At 55.1% G+C, this 15,438-nt stretch overlaps 2 protein-coding genes across 8 annotated transcripts; one reads left to right on the forward strand and one right to left on the reverse strand.

Annotated features, from left to right (window-relative positions):
• Positions 1-9,873, reverse strand: GRB7 (growth factor receptor bound protein 7). Of its 6 annotated transcripts, XM_006068566.4 has the most exons (16): positions 8,823-9,873; positions 8,539-8,711; positions 4,035-4,191; positions 3,775-3,928; positions 3,437-3,593; positions 3,221-3,342; positions 3,052-3,129; positions 2,674-2,811; positions 2,223-2,333; positions 1,981-2,079; positions 1,608-1,688; positions 1,384-1,500; positions 1,142-1,202; positions 927-1,014; positions 730-823; positions 1-537 (listed from the first exon to the last, which is right to left on the reverse strand). In XM_006068566.4, the coding sequence occupies exons 3-16, from the start codon at positions 4,184-4,186 to the stop codon at positions 391-393; spliced, it is 1,599 nt and encodes a 532-aa protein (XP_006068628.2). In that variant the 5' UTR covers positions 4,187-4,191; positions 8,539-8,711; positions 8,823-9,873; the 3' UTR covers positions 1-390. The 6 variants fall into 6 exon arrangements, with proteins under 6 accessions (XP_006068628.2, XP_006068632.2, XP_025135983.2 ...); XM_006068570.4 differs by lacking the exon at positions 8,539-8,711; XM_025280198.3 differs by lacking the exons at positions 8,539-8,711; positions 8,823-9,873 and adding an exon at positions 6,836-7,003.
• A 3,672-nt stretch (positions 9,874-13,545) lies between these two features.
• Positions 13,546-14,958, forward strand: MIEN1 (migration and invasion enhancer 1). Of its 2 annotated transcripts, XM_006068565.3 has the most exons (4): positions 13,546-13,681; positions 13,786-13,883; positions 14,317-14,393; positions 14,481-14,958. In XM_006068565.3, exons 1-4 carry the CDS (start codon positions 13,593-13,595, stop codon positions 14,562-14,564), a joined length of 348 nt encoding a protein of 115 aa, XP_006068627.1. In that variant the 5' UTR covers positions 13,546-13,592; the 3' UTR covers positions 14,565-14,958. The 2 variants fall into 2 exon arrangements, with proteins under 2 accessions (XP_006068627.1, XP_044794946.1); XM_044939011.1 differs by lacking the exon at positions 14,317-14,393 and having other exon boundaries at positions 14,444-14,958.
• The last annotated feature ends 480 nt before the right edge of the window (positions 14,959-15,438 follow it).

Below are 15,438 nucleotides of genomic sequence, written 5' to 3' on the forward strand. Positions count from 1 at the left end.
TACCAAAAAATAATCTTTATTGTCACTAGTATAAAACAGAGATCAACTGGCCTCTCAGTCTGTACAAAATGTGGGTGTAAAGACCACCTGGGCTGCCTCCATTTCTCCCATAGTGTCCTGTCCCAGAGCAGCACCCAGGAGCTCCGTGAAGGGGAGAGGGCCACACAAGTGCCTTCCCTGAAGGAAAAGTTGAGGGTGGACTGGGTGGGGAGCACCTTCTGCTTGAAGGAGGCAAGGAGCAGAGGAGAAAACTGGAGTAGGGGAGCTCCCAGCCATTCATGATGATCCTGGCCTCACCTTCTGCCCACTCTGAGCCCACTCCGGGGCGGGCCGCTCCGGAGGAGGGGGGCAGCCTGGGGTGGGCCGAGATGTGACCGGCCCATGCAGTGGTCAGAGGGCCACGCGGGTGCAGCAGTAGCGCAGCAGGCAGGGCAGGATGCCGCGGTTCAGCTGGTGGAACTCCACGAGCTGCAGCAGGTCGGTGAAGCGAGTCTGGCCGTCGTCCATGCTGAAGTACAGGCGCCCCTCCTCCTCGCTCTGGGGTGTGGCCACAGCGGGTGGGAAGTCAGGGAGGGGTGAGGGCCTGGAGGAGCGCCCTCCTGGGCCAAGGCTGAGGTCCCCATTGCTTGTGCAGCAGCAAGGAAAGAGGGGAGACCCCAGGCACCCTGGGGGCAGGGTGGGGAGGATGGGCTGCTGGGCGTTTCTGCGGCAGGAAGCAGGGATACTCACCGGCAGGATAAGGTAATGTTTGACTTTCTGCACGTGGCACAGAGAAAGCACAAAGCCCTGTGGGTTCCGCTGACTCTCTCGGACCAGGAACAGGCTGCCAGGAGACAAGGCAACGTGACCGGAGGACACGAGGCCACCACCTAGACCCAGATCTGTTTCCTCCCTGGTCTGCTGCCCTGCCCAACCCAGTCCCTTACCCATCAACCAGGCCCTGCTGCCCGATGAGCCGCTGGCTCTCCTCGCGAGAAATGCGTCCATGGAACCAGGGTTGTGTGCGGTGGATGGCTGGGGTGAAAGGAGGCAGATGGATGGTCACTCCGGGGCGGGGACCGTCCTTCTCACCACCCGCAACAGGAATGCTCAGAGAAGCCATACCAGCCCCTGCCCTTGAGGACACCGGGCCCTTACCCACCTGCACTGAGGCTCGTGCCCGAGCTGGGGGTGGGCAGGCTGAGACGGTGGTTCGTTTTTTTCTGCAGAACAGTGGGGGACATGGGGGATCAGGGCACGGCTGGAGCATTACCAGCCCCTCAAGAATATAGAGCCTCTTTCTGCAGCTGGGTGCCTCCCCTCGCCCCTCGCTCTCCTCTTCCCGCTCCATGGAAGCCCAGATGGAGAGCAGTACAGACACGCAGCTGAGTGTAGCCCCCTCACCCGCCAGGCCTGGGCCTCCTCCAGGGTGGCGCTCAGAGCTTCCCGGGGGTTCTCAATGACACGCCCGGCATGGCCGGAGAAGTCCATGGCCACCAGGGTGTTGTCTGAGACACTCCTCTGCAGGTTGGACAGGACGGGAGAGGGGTCAGATGGGACCTCAGTATCCCTGGCATGGGGCCTGGGTGCCTCCCCTCCCCCTCCCACAACACCCTATGAACACTCACCGAAGGTGGGGAACCCCCACAGGGGGGGCACAGGTGGCGGCACAGTGTGTGCTGGTAATTCTTATACAGCTGTACCCCAAACTGCGAGGTGGAGAGAGAAAGAGGCCAGAGGTCACACAGATGCTGGGGGCTCCGCTGTGGTGCCCCGTCCAGACCAGGACTCCCCAAGAATCAGACAACATCCCTGCCTCTGGCTGAGGGGCTTCCTGAAGCCAGAGCTGCAACTCCAGTCTTAGACCAAGGATTCTGAGACAGCAGGGCTATGATGATGCCCTCTCTTTCCAGAGACTTCCTGGGGGCAGAACTATAACTCCTCCTCACGCCAGGGATCCCGAGAGCTGGGTCAGCCCCCCAGCTAGTGCCAGGACCTCACCTTGAAGAGGCGGAAGGCGGCTAACCAGCAGGAGCGGCTCTGCTCATCCTCAGTGCAGAAGAGGCGAAGCCCCTTGTGGCCATTTCGAAGCTTGTTTGGCTGCGGGGAGAGGAAACTGCCTGGTCCCACATCTGCCTTTAGAACCAGATGCTGTCTCCCGTCTCCGTGGGGCAGGGCAGGGTGCAAGGAGAGGAGGCTGGGGGTCCCAGAAGCAGCTCAGAAGCCCCACGTAGGATCCTCACCTTGATACAGAAGCCGAAGTCTGTGGGCATCCCGTAGAGCTTGCGCCCCTGGGTCACCACGTACACATTGGACTCGTTCACATCTGCTACGTACTGCAGGTGCCTCGGATCCTGCGCAGCACGAGTGAGCAAGACTTCGTACAGGCAGACCCTATGCCCCTCTCACCATCCCCTCTCAACCAGCTGGGGAGAGTCCAGGCCCAGAGAGGAGCAGAGAAGTGCCCCAGGTCACACAGCACATAGAAGCAGAGCCAGGACTTGAACTCAGTTCGCCTGCCTCTCCCACTGCTACCTTCTGGGGCAGGTGAGCTGGGAGGGGAAGAGAGGTAGCTGAGGGTCTCAGGGCCTGGAGGGTGAAAGGTCTAGGAGTTCCCACAGAGAAGGGGCAGCTCCCAGAAGCACCAGGGATGGGGTCTCCCAGGGGCCGGGGCTGTCACCTTTAAGACCTCACCTTGGAAGTGCCCTTGGTGGAGTAATACAGGCCAGAGCGGCGCAGGAAGCAAAAAAACCGTTTCCAAAGCTTGCGCCCTGACCCCCGGAGCTGCAGGAAGCCCTGGATCTCTGGGAAGCTGCCTGCATTCAGGAAGTTCTGAGGACAGGAGAGCAAGGTGAGAGCCTAGAGGTGGCCACACACACACACACACGCGCCTTCCTAGCACCTGCCTTGGTGGCAGGGGTTTACATTTACTGTCATGTAACAGAGGAAGAAACTGATGCTTAGGGCGGTGCTGGGCTTTCCACCCCATAGAGGGACGGCACGAGCTTCAGGGCCAAGAAGCCCTGGGCGATCCTGGGGAGTCAAGGCTATGAAATGGGAGTCGGCCCTCACCTGGATGACGTCCTCATGGGACATGCCCGTGTGTGCATCCAGACAGCTAGAGACCATCTTTTCTGGGAATAGGGAGTGCTGGGGGCAAAAGGAGGCAGGAGTCAGGGACTGAGGATCCGGGTCGGGGTTGAGGTTTCTGGGCCCAGACCCCCCTCTTACACACACTCACTGGAGTGCTCTTGAACAGCTCGTATTTGGCAAAGTTCTTCCGGAAGACGATGCGGCTGTCTCCACCAATGGGCCAGGCAGCCTGCACTTCCGCCACTGACTCATGGTCCTCCAAGGCCCGCTCTGGGGTCAAGGGCAAAAAGCAGGGGTCAGTGGAGGCCAGTCAAGTGTGAAGCAGTGCCTCCCAGGCCAGGCAGCCCCCTGCGCCCCAACTTACCCAGTGCTAGGTAGGGGTGGCACTCCACCAGCCCCCAGTTCTCGTCACTCAGGGCGTGAGATCGCTGCACCAGCATCTCGCACACATAGCGAGCCGTGGCACCTGTCGCCACCTCCACCGAGCGGCAGGTCCCGTCTTCGCTGTACACCTTTATGACCTGCACGCCAGGAATGGCAGGTGACGCAGGGAAGGGCAAAGGGTGGTTCTCTCCCATCCCCCTCTGCTCTACCCTCTGGGATCCTTGACCAAATCCCCTCCACCCAGCCAAGGCGGCTCTGTATCTGCCCCATCCCCTAGCACCCCATGCTCCCTGCCTTCTCTTTCCCAGGGCAACTCACATGGGGGCAGCTCGTGTCTCGAGGGAGCAGCCCCCTTGCACTGGAGGACCCCCCAAGAATGGGGCTCTGTGAAGAAGGACTGCAGAGCTCAGGAAAGGGGTTGGGGATGGAGGGCAGAGAGGTTGACTGCAGCTCCTCCTCTCGAAGAAGTTTCCTGGGGCGGGAGATGGAGGGGAGGAGTTGACGGTAAGCTTCTGTGCATTACTCCAGTGCTGACCGCTCCCCCCAGCCTCCCTCCGTCGGCGGACGCCCCATTTTACCTGCTGGTTGGAATGGGCAGAGGCTGGGACCTCTTCACCTCCCCAGACAGAGGGGCATCGAGAGGCGGGGGAGTCCCAGGAGGTGTCCCAGAGGCCAGGTACAGGTCTTCTGGAGAGCTGCTGAGATGGAGCGGAGACAGACCCAGCTCCATGACCTCTGAGGAAGAAGAGGAACAGCTGTTCTTGTGCCCTGGTCCTGGGGATAGGAGCCAAGGGGACCCAGACCTCCTTCACCCTTCAGTCGGGTGCCCCTCAGAGTTTATCCGGCCCCTCCTTGATCCCCCCTAACTGGGGTTCCCTGGAGCCTCTGGCGAAGGGCAGAATGAGCCCCTGTTACAAAAAGGGACTCTGAGTCCTGAGAAAGAAGCATTCCTGCCTCATCACAGGTGAGACAGGGAGCAGAACTCAGCGTTTGGACTCCCAGTCCAGTGCTCTTCCTTACCCCAGGTTGCCCAGGGGAAGAGCTGTGAGGGTCCCCTCACCACAGGCCAGGCAGCAGCGACCGACTCCCTGACCCACACAGCCGGGCTCAGTGTCACCCTTGCACTTCCCAGCGTGGGGCACTCACTCCTCTGGGCTCTGCCCCAGGTTTTCCCAGGGCTTTGTTGCCAGAGCCTGTTGTGGCAACGCCTGCTCAAGTGCTGAGTGATGCACAGAAGGAGAGAAGGAGGTGGGGAAGGACAGGAACCAGGAGGGCAGGAGGCGGGCTCAGCTGCAGTGGGAGGGAGAAGGCAAGCCTGGGGCCCGCGCCCCAGCGGCCCCCAAACCTTGTGTGCCTTCCTTAGACCCCTCCCTCTCCCCAACTTTCTTGAGGCCTCAACGCCTCAAGCCTGAGAAGCCTTCCTGGATTTTCCACACTCAGATTGAAGGGCTCCCTCTCAGCCCTGTGCTGGGGCCTCCGCACCAATGACTGTGCACCTGTCTTATCCACCCAGTGGTCTGAAGATGCCCAGCCATCCCAGGCAAGGCCAGGGTCTTACCCATGTTTTATTGCCCATAGGCACTACATGGCATCCAGGAGATGGGGATGGCCACCAGCAGGTGGAGGCATCGCAAGCCCCTCCTCCCCAGGAACCAAGACCCTTTAGGCTGGGCTGAGACCTGGGAGGGACCTGGGAGGACCTGCCGTTCTGTCCCCTGCCTGTGCTCCAGATACTGGGCCAGCACTGTTAGCTTGCCTAAGGCGCCCAAGATCTGCCCCCTCTCCCCGCACCCAGGATGAGGCAGGTCCCCAACCTTTAAGTGAGGACATAAGGAGATTTGGGGGACAGGTGAGTCAGGGTGGGGCAGGACACACTGCCTGGAGCTCTCCATTCATCCTTGACTCATCTCCACTACTTCCTGGCTTAGGAGAAACACAAACAACCCTGCCTCTACCCATCCCCTCCACTCCCCCAGCTTCCCCCAGAACAGGAATGGGGAGGAGGAAGATGTGGGTGGTGGGGGGGAGGCTGAGGCTCCTCTGATATCATCTCCTCCTCCCCACCTTTGGCCTACCTCCAGACCAGGTCCAGGTGCAACCTGCAAAGGGCCCTTGGTAGCCACCACCCAGCCCAGGAGCCCCCTCACAAGGAAGGAGAGAAGAAAAGCCTGACCGGGATTCAGAAGCCCATCTGGAGTGGAGCTGACCTCACAGGGGTGCCCCTGGGGTACCTAAAGTAACCCAAAGAAACGTGCAGTGCTCCTTCTCCTGTCCGGGGCCCCCCAGACTTCCACTCTGCTGCTGCTGCTGCCCACCCTTAGCACCCAGGACTCAGCTGGCCCGGGAGGGTCTCATCCTCATCATCCCTGGGAGATGAGGGTCCTTTGAATTCATATACTCTCCTGGGCATTCTGATCAAAGGCGTACTCAGGAGCAGGAGTGGAAAGTCAAGACACAGAGGAAGACAGACACAGACAGGCAGACAGGGGAAGGCCAGGAGGGTGAGCCAGCCATGGGGCTGGGGGTCCTGCCAGGAAGGAAAAGATCCACCCACGGTAGAACACCAAAGAGACACCAGCACATCAACACCAAAACACAAGGCCCCCACTCCCACCCCCTAACCTCTGACAAACAGCCCTGCTCACTTCATTCCAGGGAGACTAGGGGAAGGGCTGCAGGAATCACCCGCTCCAGGAAGCCAGAGACCAACAGTGGCGTGGTCTGAAACCAGGAGGACTGGATCCTCTCCCATCCCAGAGGGAAGGGGAATCTGGGCAGCGTTTGGAAGGGAAGAGGGTAGATTTGAATCAGACTAGAGTCTGGCCTCTGTGGGGGGCGGGAAGGCTGACTCTGGATGAGTTTAGCCTTCCTATCCCATCACCCAGCTCTCCAGAACCTTCTAAGGCAGGACAGGACTGGGGAGTCAGGACCAAAGAGAGGAGAGGTGGGAGAAACCGGTCCTCACTGTCTCCCCTGGGCAGCCCCCTCCACCACCCCGAGAGACCTAAAACTTTCAACCTGAGGCCCTGGGAAGGTTATATTGAAGAAATCGACCCCCACATCAATCTGTTCCCTTAGTATTGCGACTCCCTTCTGCGACTTCCCCGCCCCCGTGGCTCGGGCCCCACCCTCCTTCCCGCCCTCCCGCCTCCAGCCTCCTTGTTTACTTCCTGAATCTTGCCCCACCTGGCTGGCCCCGAGGGCGGGTGGCAGGGCTCAGGGTAGAGGGCCGGTAGAAAACAAGGCCACCTTCGGTACCGGGCGGGGTGGGGTGGGGAGGGGCTGGAGCTGGGGCCTAGAGGTGGCGGGAAGGCCCCCGCCAGGCCCAGGAACCCCACGCCCTGCCCGCATCGGGATTTAGTTAGGAGGAAGGCTTTACCTGCGGGGGAGCGCTTAGGGTGAGGGCTCAGGTGAGGAGGCGGGAAACCCCTAGCTGACCTGGAGTTGGGGGGAGGGCCCCCGGACCCTGCGGCCCCGCCCCCTCCCGTACTAGGGGAAAAACATCCAATGGGAATGAGGGGGGCAGCTCTTTTAAAGTTTAATTCGGGAAGAATGTTAGAGTGTCTGTGGAGTTAATCATTACAGCCTGCTTGCCTTCACGGGCCCCCCACCCCCACCCCAGCAGGATGGGGGGGGGCGGGTGCAGAGGGGAGAGCAGAGTCCAGGACAGGCGGACCAAGAGGGGGCATTCTCGAGGCGCAGTGGGGTTGGAAGGCCTGGCAAGGGCAGGCAGGTGCGTTCTCCATCCCCAGCGTGCCAGGAAGACCCCGACTGGGATCCAAGTCTTCCCCAAGACTATTCAGACGGACAAGGCATTCTGACCCCCTCCCGCACTGCGCACCCACTCTCCCCAGGCCCTACTGCACTGCAGACCCCCAGCATCTAGCCCTTCAGCCTACCTAGACCACTTCTTTCTGAAGCCGGAAGGGACCACCCCCCTCCGGGGCCTGTCCCACCCCCACCTTCCCACCGGAGGGCTGTGCTGAGTAGCTCAGTTCAGTTCAGTTCAGTTGCTCAGTTGTGTCCGACTCTGCGACCCCAAGGACTGTATGTAGCTCGCCAAGCTCCTCTGTCCATGGGGATCCTCCAGGCAAGAATACTGGAGTGGATTGCCATGCCCTCCTCCAGGGGATCTTCCCAACCCAGGAATGGAATCGAACTGGGGTCTCCTGCATTGCAGACAGATTCTTTACCAGCTGATCTACCAGGCAAGCCTGTATTGCTGAGAGGATGCAATCCAGAGAGACGAAGCTCTAGCAATTCAGAGAGTCTGTCTCCTTTACTGCCCTCCAAGTTGGAGGGTGCCCCGCTGCCCCCACAGAGACATCTGTCTTTAATAAAGACTTGGGGGAACTCAAACTGGGGTCAAAGCAGACGGAGCCTGGGAGACACCTAGGGCTGCCCCCTCGGCATTGGGACACCCCTCCCAGCTCTCTTTCTGGGGATGTGGGGAGGGGCTAGTTTCAGCGGGAAATCCGCCGCCTCTTGGGGAGGAGAGAATCTGGATTCCTGCTTCCCTGATCCCATCAGCAGGTTAGAGTGTGTGTTTGGGGCTGCTGGGGGTGGGGTGGAGAGGGACGAAGGAATGGGGAGAACAGGGAATGAGAACACGGAAAGACTGAGGGCAGATAGTGAGGAGGGGGCAGGATAGGAGGCTGGAGGAAAAGAGAAAGTGAGGCCGCCAGAGAAACACAGCAGGAGGCCACATCTTTCTCCATGTTCTCCAAAGATCTCCACATCTTTCTCCCGGATCTACTGGTGCTCCCCGCCCCCAAGACTAAGTGCCGCGCTCTGGTCCTTACCTGGACCCTGGGTGTTGGCACACCTGGCTGGGGCCACCGATTTAGGAAGGGAGATGCCAAGCTCTTAACTACCTGTCCTCTCCCACCCCAAACCCCCATCCCCGCCCTTGGCCTGACATCACTGAAGGGGGGAAGGAGGGGGAGCCGGGCGGCCTCCTGTCTTGCCCACCTGGGCAGCCATCCAGTCAGCTCCTGGCCCTGAGACTGGCACAGCCTGGGGCCCTGGTGCGGCTGGGAGTGGGAGCAGATTGTCGTCTGCGACCGATGTCGGTCGCCTTACCTAGAGGAGCCCCAGCTGGAGTAGCAGGACACAGGGTCCGAAGTCCGGCGCTGTCTAGGAACCTCAGGTACCTGGGCTTGATCTCAAACCCCCTCCCTCTTCTCTACAGGTGGTAGGAGAGTGTCCCAACTTTGAACGTAGGAGTCGGGGGAGGTTGAGCTCTGTTGTCCAGGCTTCTGACCCAAGGAAACAAATTATCTTGGGCAGGTGGGGGCGGGGCCTGAGGGAGGGGCATGGGAGGAGGAAGCACCAGAGGAGGGGCGGGGACTCCCTGACACTCTAACCTGGCTGGGATTGTTTTTGTTCTTCTGTAGCAGGTGCCAGGGGAGAAACAGTCCAACTGTACAGCACCGAAAGCAAAGATCTAGAGTCCTCATGACCTGAGATGGAGGAGCAGGGACCTGGAAGATCAGAGAAAAGGGACTCACCTGCTCTTCCCCACGCCCCTTCCCAAACCTGGTCTGTTCATTGGCCAATTTAGGGGGCCTGTCTGCTGCTTAGGGTCTTACCCCTTGGGGCAAAGGGCACTCTATGAAAGAGGGAAGCCAGCCAGAAGGATGTCCAGCAACACGGCCTGCCCCTTGACCTCCAGCCACAGTCTGACCACCCAGGCTGCACCCTGGCCCCTCAGGGGCACCCAGCATATATCCTCCCTTCTAAGCAAAGTCCATGGTCTCAGGTTTTCCTTCTGAAATCGAAGGGGTTAGGCAAGGTCTCCCAGTAGCAGAAGTGGTTTGGGGAAAGCTTTGGTCAGGTGCCAGGGGACTCCCCTTAGCACTGGCCTTCAGCAGTAGGCAAACACAAGGTTGGAGAGAGGGCCTGGGAGACTGAGATCAAAGGCAGCAGCCGCCTTCCAGCCCAGCCCAAGTGGGTGACAGTTCAGTAAACAAATAATTCATAGGGGTGATAAAAGATCTGCCCTGGGGGACCTGGAGGAGTGACTGGATGCTCAACTTTCTCCAAACTCAGTTTTCCTTGAAAAAACCAGAGTGGACTAAGTGAAGAAGTGGGGAAAGAGGCAAGGTCAACTGGGCCACTGGATATCTTGTGAAAAACATGGTAGACAATTCATTCAATCAATCCTTCATTCACTCAACTAATATTTGCTAAGTACCTACTATATGCCAACCACATGCTTGGCACTGGGGATACAGTGAGCAACAAAACAGATCCCACCGTTATCTTCATGCAGCCCAATCAGGGAGACTGATGTTAATCAAAGAACCAGGACTTCCCTGGTGGTCCAGTCATTAAGAATGCACCTTACAATGCAGGGGACACCAATTCAATCCCTGGTCTGGGAAGATCCCACGTGCCATGGAGCAACTAAGCCGTGCACAACTACTGAAGCCCGCATGCCTAGAGCCGGTGCTCCACAACAAGAGAAGCTACCACACTAGAGAGTACCCCAGCTTGCTGCAACTAGAGAAAAGCCCAAGCAAAGCAACGAAGGCCCAGCGGCAGCCAAAATAAAAAGAAATCAAAGGATCACACAAATAATAAGAGATGACAGGAGACAACTATACTGGGAAAACACACAGGGAGTTAGGGAAGACTTCTCCAGAGAAGTGACAGTTGAGCAGAGGGGAAGTTGTCTGGATTGGAGGATTTGGATCGGTGGATGGGAAGGGGGAGCACCTTTCATGATGATGAAACAAGTGCCAAAACCCTTGACAAAAGGGGACAGAGCATGCAGAGGCAGAGCAGGATGGAGAAGGAAGGAGAGGAGTCCACACAGGTGTGGCTGAGCACGTGTGAAAGTTGTGGGGAAAGGCTTTGTACTCAACTGTGTCCCTCAAAGTCAAATCTGCCTGGGCTTGTGTAAAAACACACATCCCTGGGTTTCCCTGGTGGTCCAGTGGGTAAGACTCCTCCTGCCAGTGCAGGGGACACAGCTTCGATCCCTGGTCCAGGAAGATTCCACATGCCATTGGGCAACTAAGCCCATGTGCCACAACTACTGAGCCAGCGTGCCTAGAGCCCATGATCCACAGCAGGAGAAGCCATGGCAATGAGAAGCCTGGGACTCGCAAGTGGAGAAAAGCCCAAGCACAACCAAAGACCCAGCACAACCAAACATAAATAAATAAAATACAACTTTAAAAAACCAAGCAAACAACAACAACAAAGAAACAGATCCCTGGGCCCCTCCCCAACTACTGAAACTTGGTCTTTGGGGACAAGACCCAGGAATGTATGGTATTGACAAGCCCTCAGGTGGTTGTTCTGTAAACCAGGTTTAAGAGCCATCCATCCTGTCTGTCCAGACCAGCAGGAACTATGGGCAGAGGCCAGACCCTACAGGGTCCATCTGAGCTTAAGTAGAGGCCCAAAGGAGCAGGCAGATTTATATTTTGGAAAAATCACTCTGGATGTTGAAGGATAGGATAAGTTGGAAAGAGAAACCAGACTCAGAGGGCACAGTGCTATAGGATTCCATTTATATGACTTTCTAGAGGGGGCAGAATGCTAAGGACAGAAAACAGATCTGGAGTTGAGGAGGAGGGAGAGGAGTTGACAGCAGAGAAGTCTTGTGAGGAGGTAATGGAGTTGTTGTGTATCTTGGTCCTGGTGGTAAGATGTACAACGGTGTGTGTCAGGACTGACAGAAAGGTACACTCCAGAGGATGTGTATTACTGTGTATAAGTTATATCTAAATTTCTTAAATAAAAAAGGAAATGACAATGAAAAAGAATAGATTTATAAATCAATAGGACAGCTTCAAGAGTCTAAGTAAAAATCCTTACATTTCTGGTCAATTGATTTTTTTTTTAAACTTTTTTTTTTTGATGTGGATCATTTTTAAAGTCTTTATTGAATTTGTTACAATATTGCTTCTGTTTTCTGTTTTGGTTTTTCGTTTGTGAGGCATGTGGGATCTTAGTTCCCCAACCAGGGAGCGAACCTGCACCCTCTACGCTGGAAGGCAAAGTCTTAACCACTGGACCTACTGGTTAATTGATTTTTGACAAAGGTGCCAAGACAATTCAGTGAGGGAAAGAATAGTCTTTTTGATAAATGGTTCTGGGACAAATTGAATAGCCACATGGCAAAAGATGAATTTAGATCCTCCCTTACACAATTTACAAATATTAACTCAAAATAGATCATGGATTTAAAAGTAAGAGCTAAAACAATAAATCTTCCAGAAGAAATTATGAGAGAAAATCTTTCTACCTTGGGTTAGGCAGAGATCTCAGATACAAATGAGACAGCAAAGCATAAATGACAAAATAAAAAGTTGATAAACTACACTTAGCCAAAATTTTAAAATTTTGCACTTTGAAAATTAAATTTAAAAAAATACTTGTGGAAGACTGGAGAAAAATAATTACAAGCCATATATTAGGAACTTTGTATCCAGAATACAGTTGATCCTTGAACAATGCAGGGCTTAGAGGTACCAATGACCCAGAGTAGTTGAAAATCTGAATATAACTTTACAGTCAGCCCCCCCATCTGGTTTTCATCTTCAGATTGACACAAAACTTGTGTCGGAGAAGGCAATGGCACCCCACTCCAGTACTCTTGCCTGGAAAATCCCATGGATGGAGGAGCCTGTTGGGTAGTACTATGTATTTACTGGAAAAAATCCACATGTAAGTAGACCCACGCAGTTCAAACCTGTGTTGTTCAAGGGTCAATTGTATATAAGGAACTCCTAAAATCAGCACTAAAGAGACAAACAACCCAATTAAAAGTGCTTTTCCAAATTAAGATATATGAATGGCTCATAAGCACATGAAAAGGTGCTCAAGACCATTAGAGAAATGCAAATTAAAACCTCCTCACTCCCATCAGGATGGCTATAATGAAAGAGACAGACAAGTGTTGAGAAGGATATAGGGAAACAAATCATCATATATTGCTAGTAGGAATGTAAAATGCTACAGCCACTTTGAAAAAGTTTGGCCATTTCTTAAGTTAAACAAAAACTTTCCACACAACCTAGCAATTCTACCGGTAGGAACCTACCCACAAGAAGTAAAAACACATGTACATACAAAGACACACAAACATTCATAGCAGCATTATTCAAAATACCCCAAAACTGGAAACTCAAATATCCATCAACTGGTATTGAATAAACAAAACATTTCATCCATATACTGGGATATTTCTCAGCAACAAAAAGGAGCCACTAGTACATGCTATAACATGGATGAACCTCAAAAACTTTAAAAGGAGTGCAAGAAGTCAGAAGCAAAAGACTACATAGTATTTCATTTATATGAAATATCCAGGAAAGGCAAATGGATAGAAAGCACATCAGTGGTTGCTTAGGGCTGGAGCCGATAGCTGGAAAGATTGAAAATACGCAGGTGGGACTTTTTTTAAGTCGATGGAAATGTGTGGAGATGGCTGCACAACTCCGTAAGTCACTGAATTGTTTTAAAATGAATGTTTTAAAGGGATGCTAGAGTGGGTAACCTGAGAGTATCCTTTGGTGGGGCTCCAGGGAAAGAAGAGGCAAGGAGAAAGTCTCCATTTCTAGAGCTGCAAAATGGGAATAAAGAAGCCAGCTCGGTAGCGGGGTAGGATGAGACGGGGAGGTGGAGGAACTGGGTGCACGTGATCGCAGCACAGAGCCTGCGGAAAAGAAGCCGTAAAGCCTAAGGTTTCCGAAGGCATGAGACAGACATTAACTACCCAGACTGTGCCTGCAGTTCAGAGCTTAAGAGTAATTAGTACCTGAGTGTGTAACTGTGGAATGGTTTATAATGCCATCAGCAAGACAGGACAAACGGCAACTATTCCATACCATCAGTCAACCCCAGGCCCTCTGCAGTCTAAGATATGTCAGTAGATTAAATAAGACCGTGAAGTCTAGCGGACACTAGATGTGGAGCAAGACCGGCGCTCCGAGAACTCGGGCCAGGAAAGGTGGTCTAGGCCGATCCGCCCAGCCCAAGCCCTCCAGCTGGTAACACGGTCATAACGCAGTAGCCACCGCCTGCAGGGGGCGACCCGACGTCACGCGCGGCCCCGCCCCATCACGTGCCCGCGGCGTCGCGTCACACCCGGAAGCAGCGGCTGTAGGGAGCTGGCAGCAATGAGCGGGGATACAGGGACGACGTCCGTAGCGCCCCCTCCCGGGGAGACCGAACCGGGCCATGGGGTCCGCATTGTGGTTGAGTACTGGTGAGCGGCCCCTGCCAGTGACGGGGATCCTGGCCGGACGAGGGTGGGTGCACCGGAGGTACCTTTTCCGATATCCAACCGGACCTCCGGTATCTTCTCCCTAGCGAACCCTGCGGCTTCGAGGCGACCTACCTGGAGCTGGCGAGTGCCGTGAAGGAGCAGTATCCAGGCATCGAGATCGAGTCGCGCCTGGGGGGCACAGGTGAGGCTGCAGAACACCTGCTGAGTCAGTGTTCTAAATCCCAGCTCCATCACTTTCTAGCTCTGGCATTGGCTGCTTTATCGTGTCCAGCAGTACCTGGCACATAGTAAAATGTCCAGCCAGCTTGAGTCCCCTTCCATAGGTGAGGGGAGTCATATTTGAAGCCTACTGGGAGAAACGGGTGAGACCGAAGTGTTGGAGGGAAGGGAAACTTTCACTGAGTTACCAGGAGTTCAAAGGAAGGGCACATAGGTGATGCCTCCCTTGTTTCCTTGGCTTGACCCAGGGCTAGGAAATGGCTTCAAGAATCTCTAATGTGGCTGATGAGGGAGCTTGTGTGAAGTCTAAGGAGTGTGGAAGGCCCCCTTTTATGGAACTTCCCGCCTTTTGCCTGTGCTCAGCATACAGTTCATTCATGTTTATTTAATACTAGGGGCCTTTGAGATTGAAATCAATGGACAGCTGGTGTTCTCCAAGCTGGAGAATGGGGGCTTTCCTTATGAGAAAGATGTGAGTACTTGCAATACCGGGAATAACCCCAGTTCAGCTTGCCCTTCCAGGGGACACAGCATCCCATTCCACATCTCTGCCCTCTAGCTCATTGAGGCCATCCGAAGAGCCAGTAACGGAGAACCCCTCGAAAAGATCACCAACAGCCGCCCTCCTTGTGTCATCCTGTGACTGGATGTGATTCTCGGTTCCTGCTCTCTTCTGGGATCCAAGCCTTGGTTGCCCCGCTTTGATCCTGCTGAGGGCTGCCCGCTGCCTGTCTCACCTCACTTAGCTCCTGGCAGCTAAGAGACCCTGGCCTCCACTTTGCCCCTTTGGTGGGCACCAGGAGGGAGTAGATGGTTCTGTGGTCTTAGGGGTGGAAGAGAGATGCTCTCCATGGACATTTCCACAGCCACCTTACACCCCTTCCCTAAGATCAATTCAGTTCAGTTGCTCAGTGCCCACAAAAACCTGCTCCCCTCTCCAGCTTAGCCATACCTATCAGATGTTACCATAGTTCTAATTTATTTTCCACTAGCCCCAGGCAGTGTGAGCTATTGGCAATAAAGTGGCACTGCAAACACCTGTGCCCACTAGCGTGTGTTTTTATGTCGTTTGGGACTGTGGGGAGGTAGGAAAGTGGGACAGAGGCCAGCCCAACTTTGTTCCACCAACATGACTGTGCTGGCTGGGTGGGTTTTTCCTGGATTTGTTGTTCGTCACTAAGTCATGTCCGACTCTTTGCAACCCCATGGACTGCAGGATTCCCTGTCCCTGCTGCTGCTAAGTCGCTTCAGTCGTGTCCGACTCTTTGCGACCCCATAGATGGCGGCCCAGCAGGCTCCCCCGTCCCTGGGATTCTCCAGGCAAGAACACTGGAGTGGGTTGCCATTTCCTTCTCCAATGCATGAAAGGGAAAAGTGAAAGTGAAGTCACTCAGTTGTGTCCGACTCTTCGCGACCCCATGGTCTGCAGCCTACCAGGCTCCTCCGTCCATGGGATTTTCCAGGCAAGAGAACTGGAGTGGGGTGCCATTGCCTTCTCCATTCCTGTCCCTAGCTAC

Source organism: Bubalus bubalis, chromosome 3 (genome assembly GCF_019923935.1).
Source record: "Bubalus bubalis isolate 160015118507 breed Murrah chromosome 3, NDDB_SH_1, whole genome shotgun sequence".
Lineage (NCBI taxonomy): Eukaryota > Metazoa > Chordata > Mammalia > Artiodactyla > Bovidae > Bubalus > Bubalus bubalis.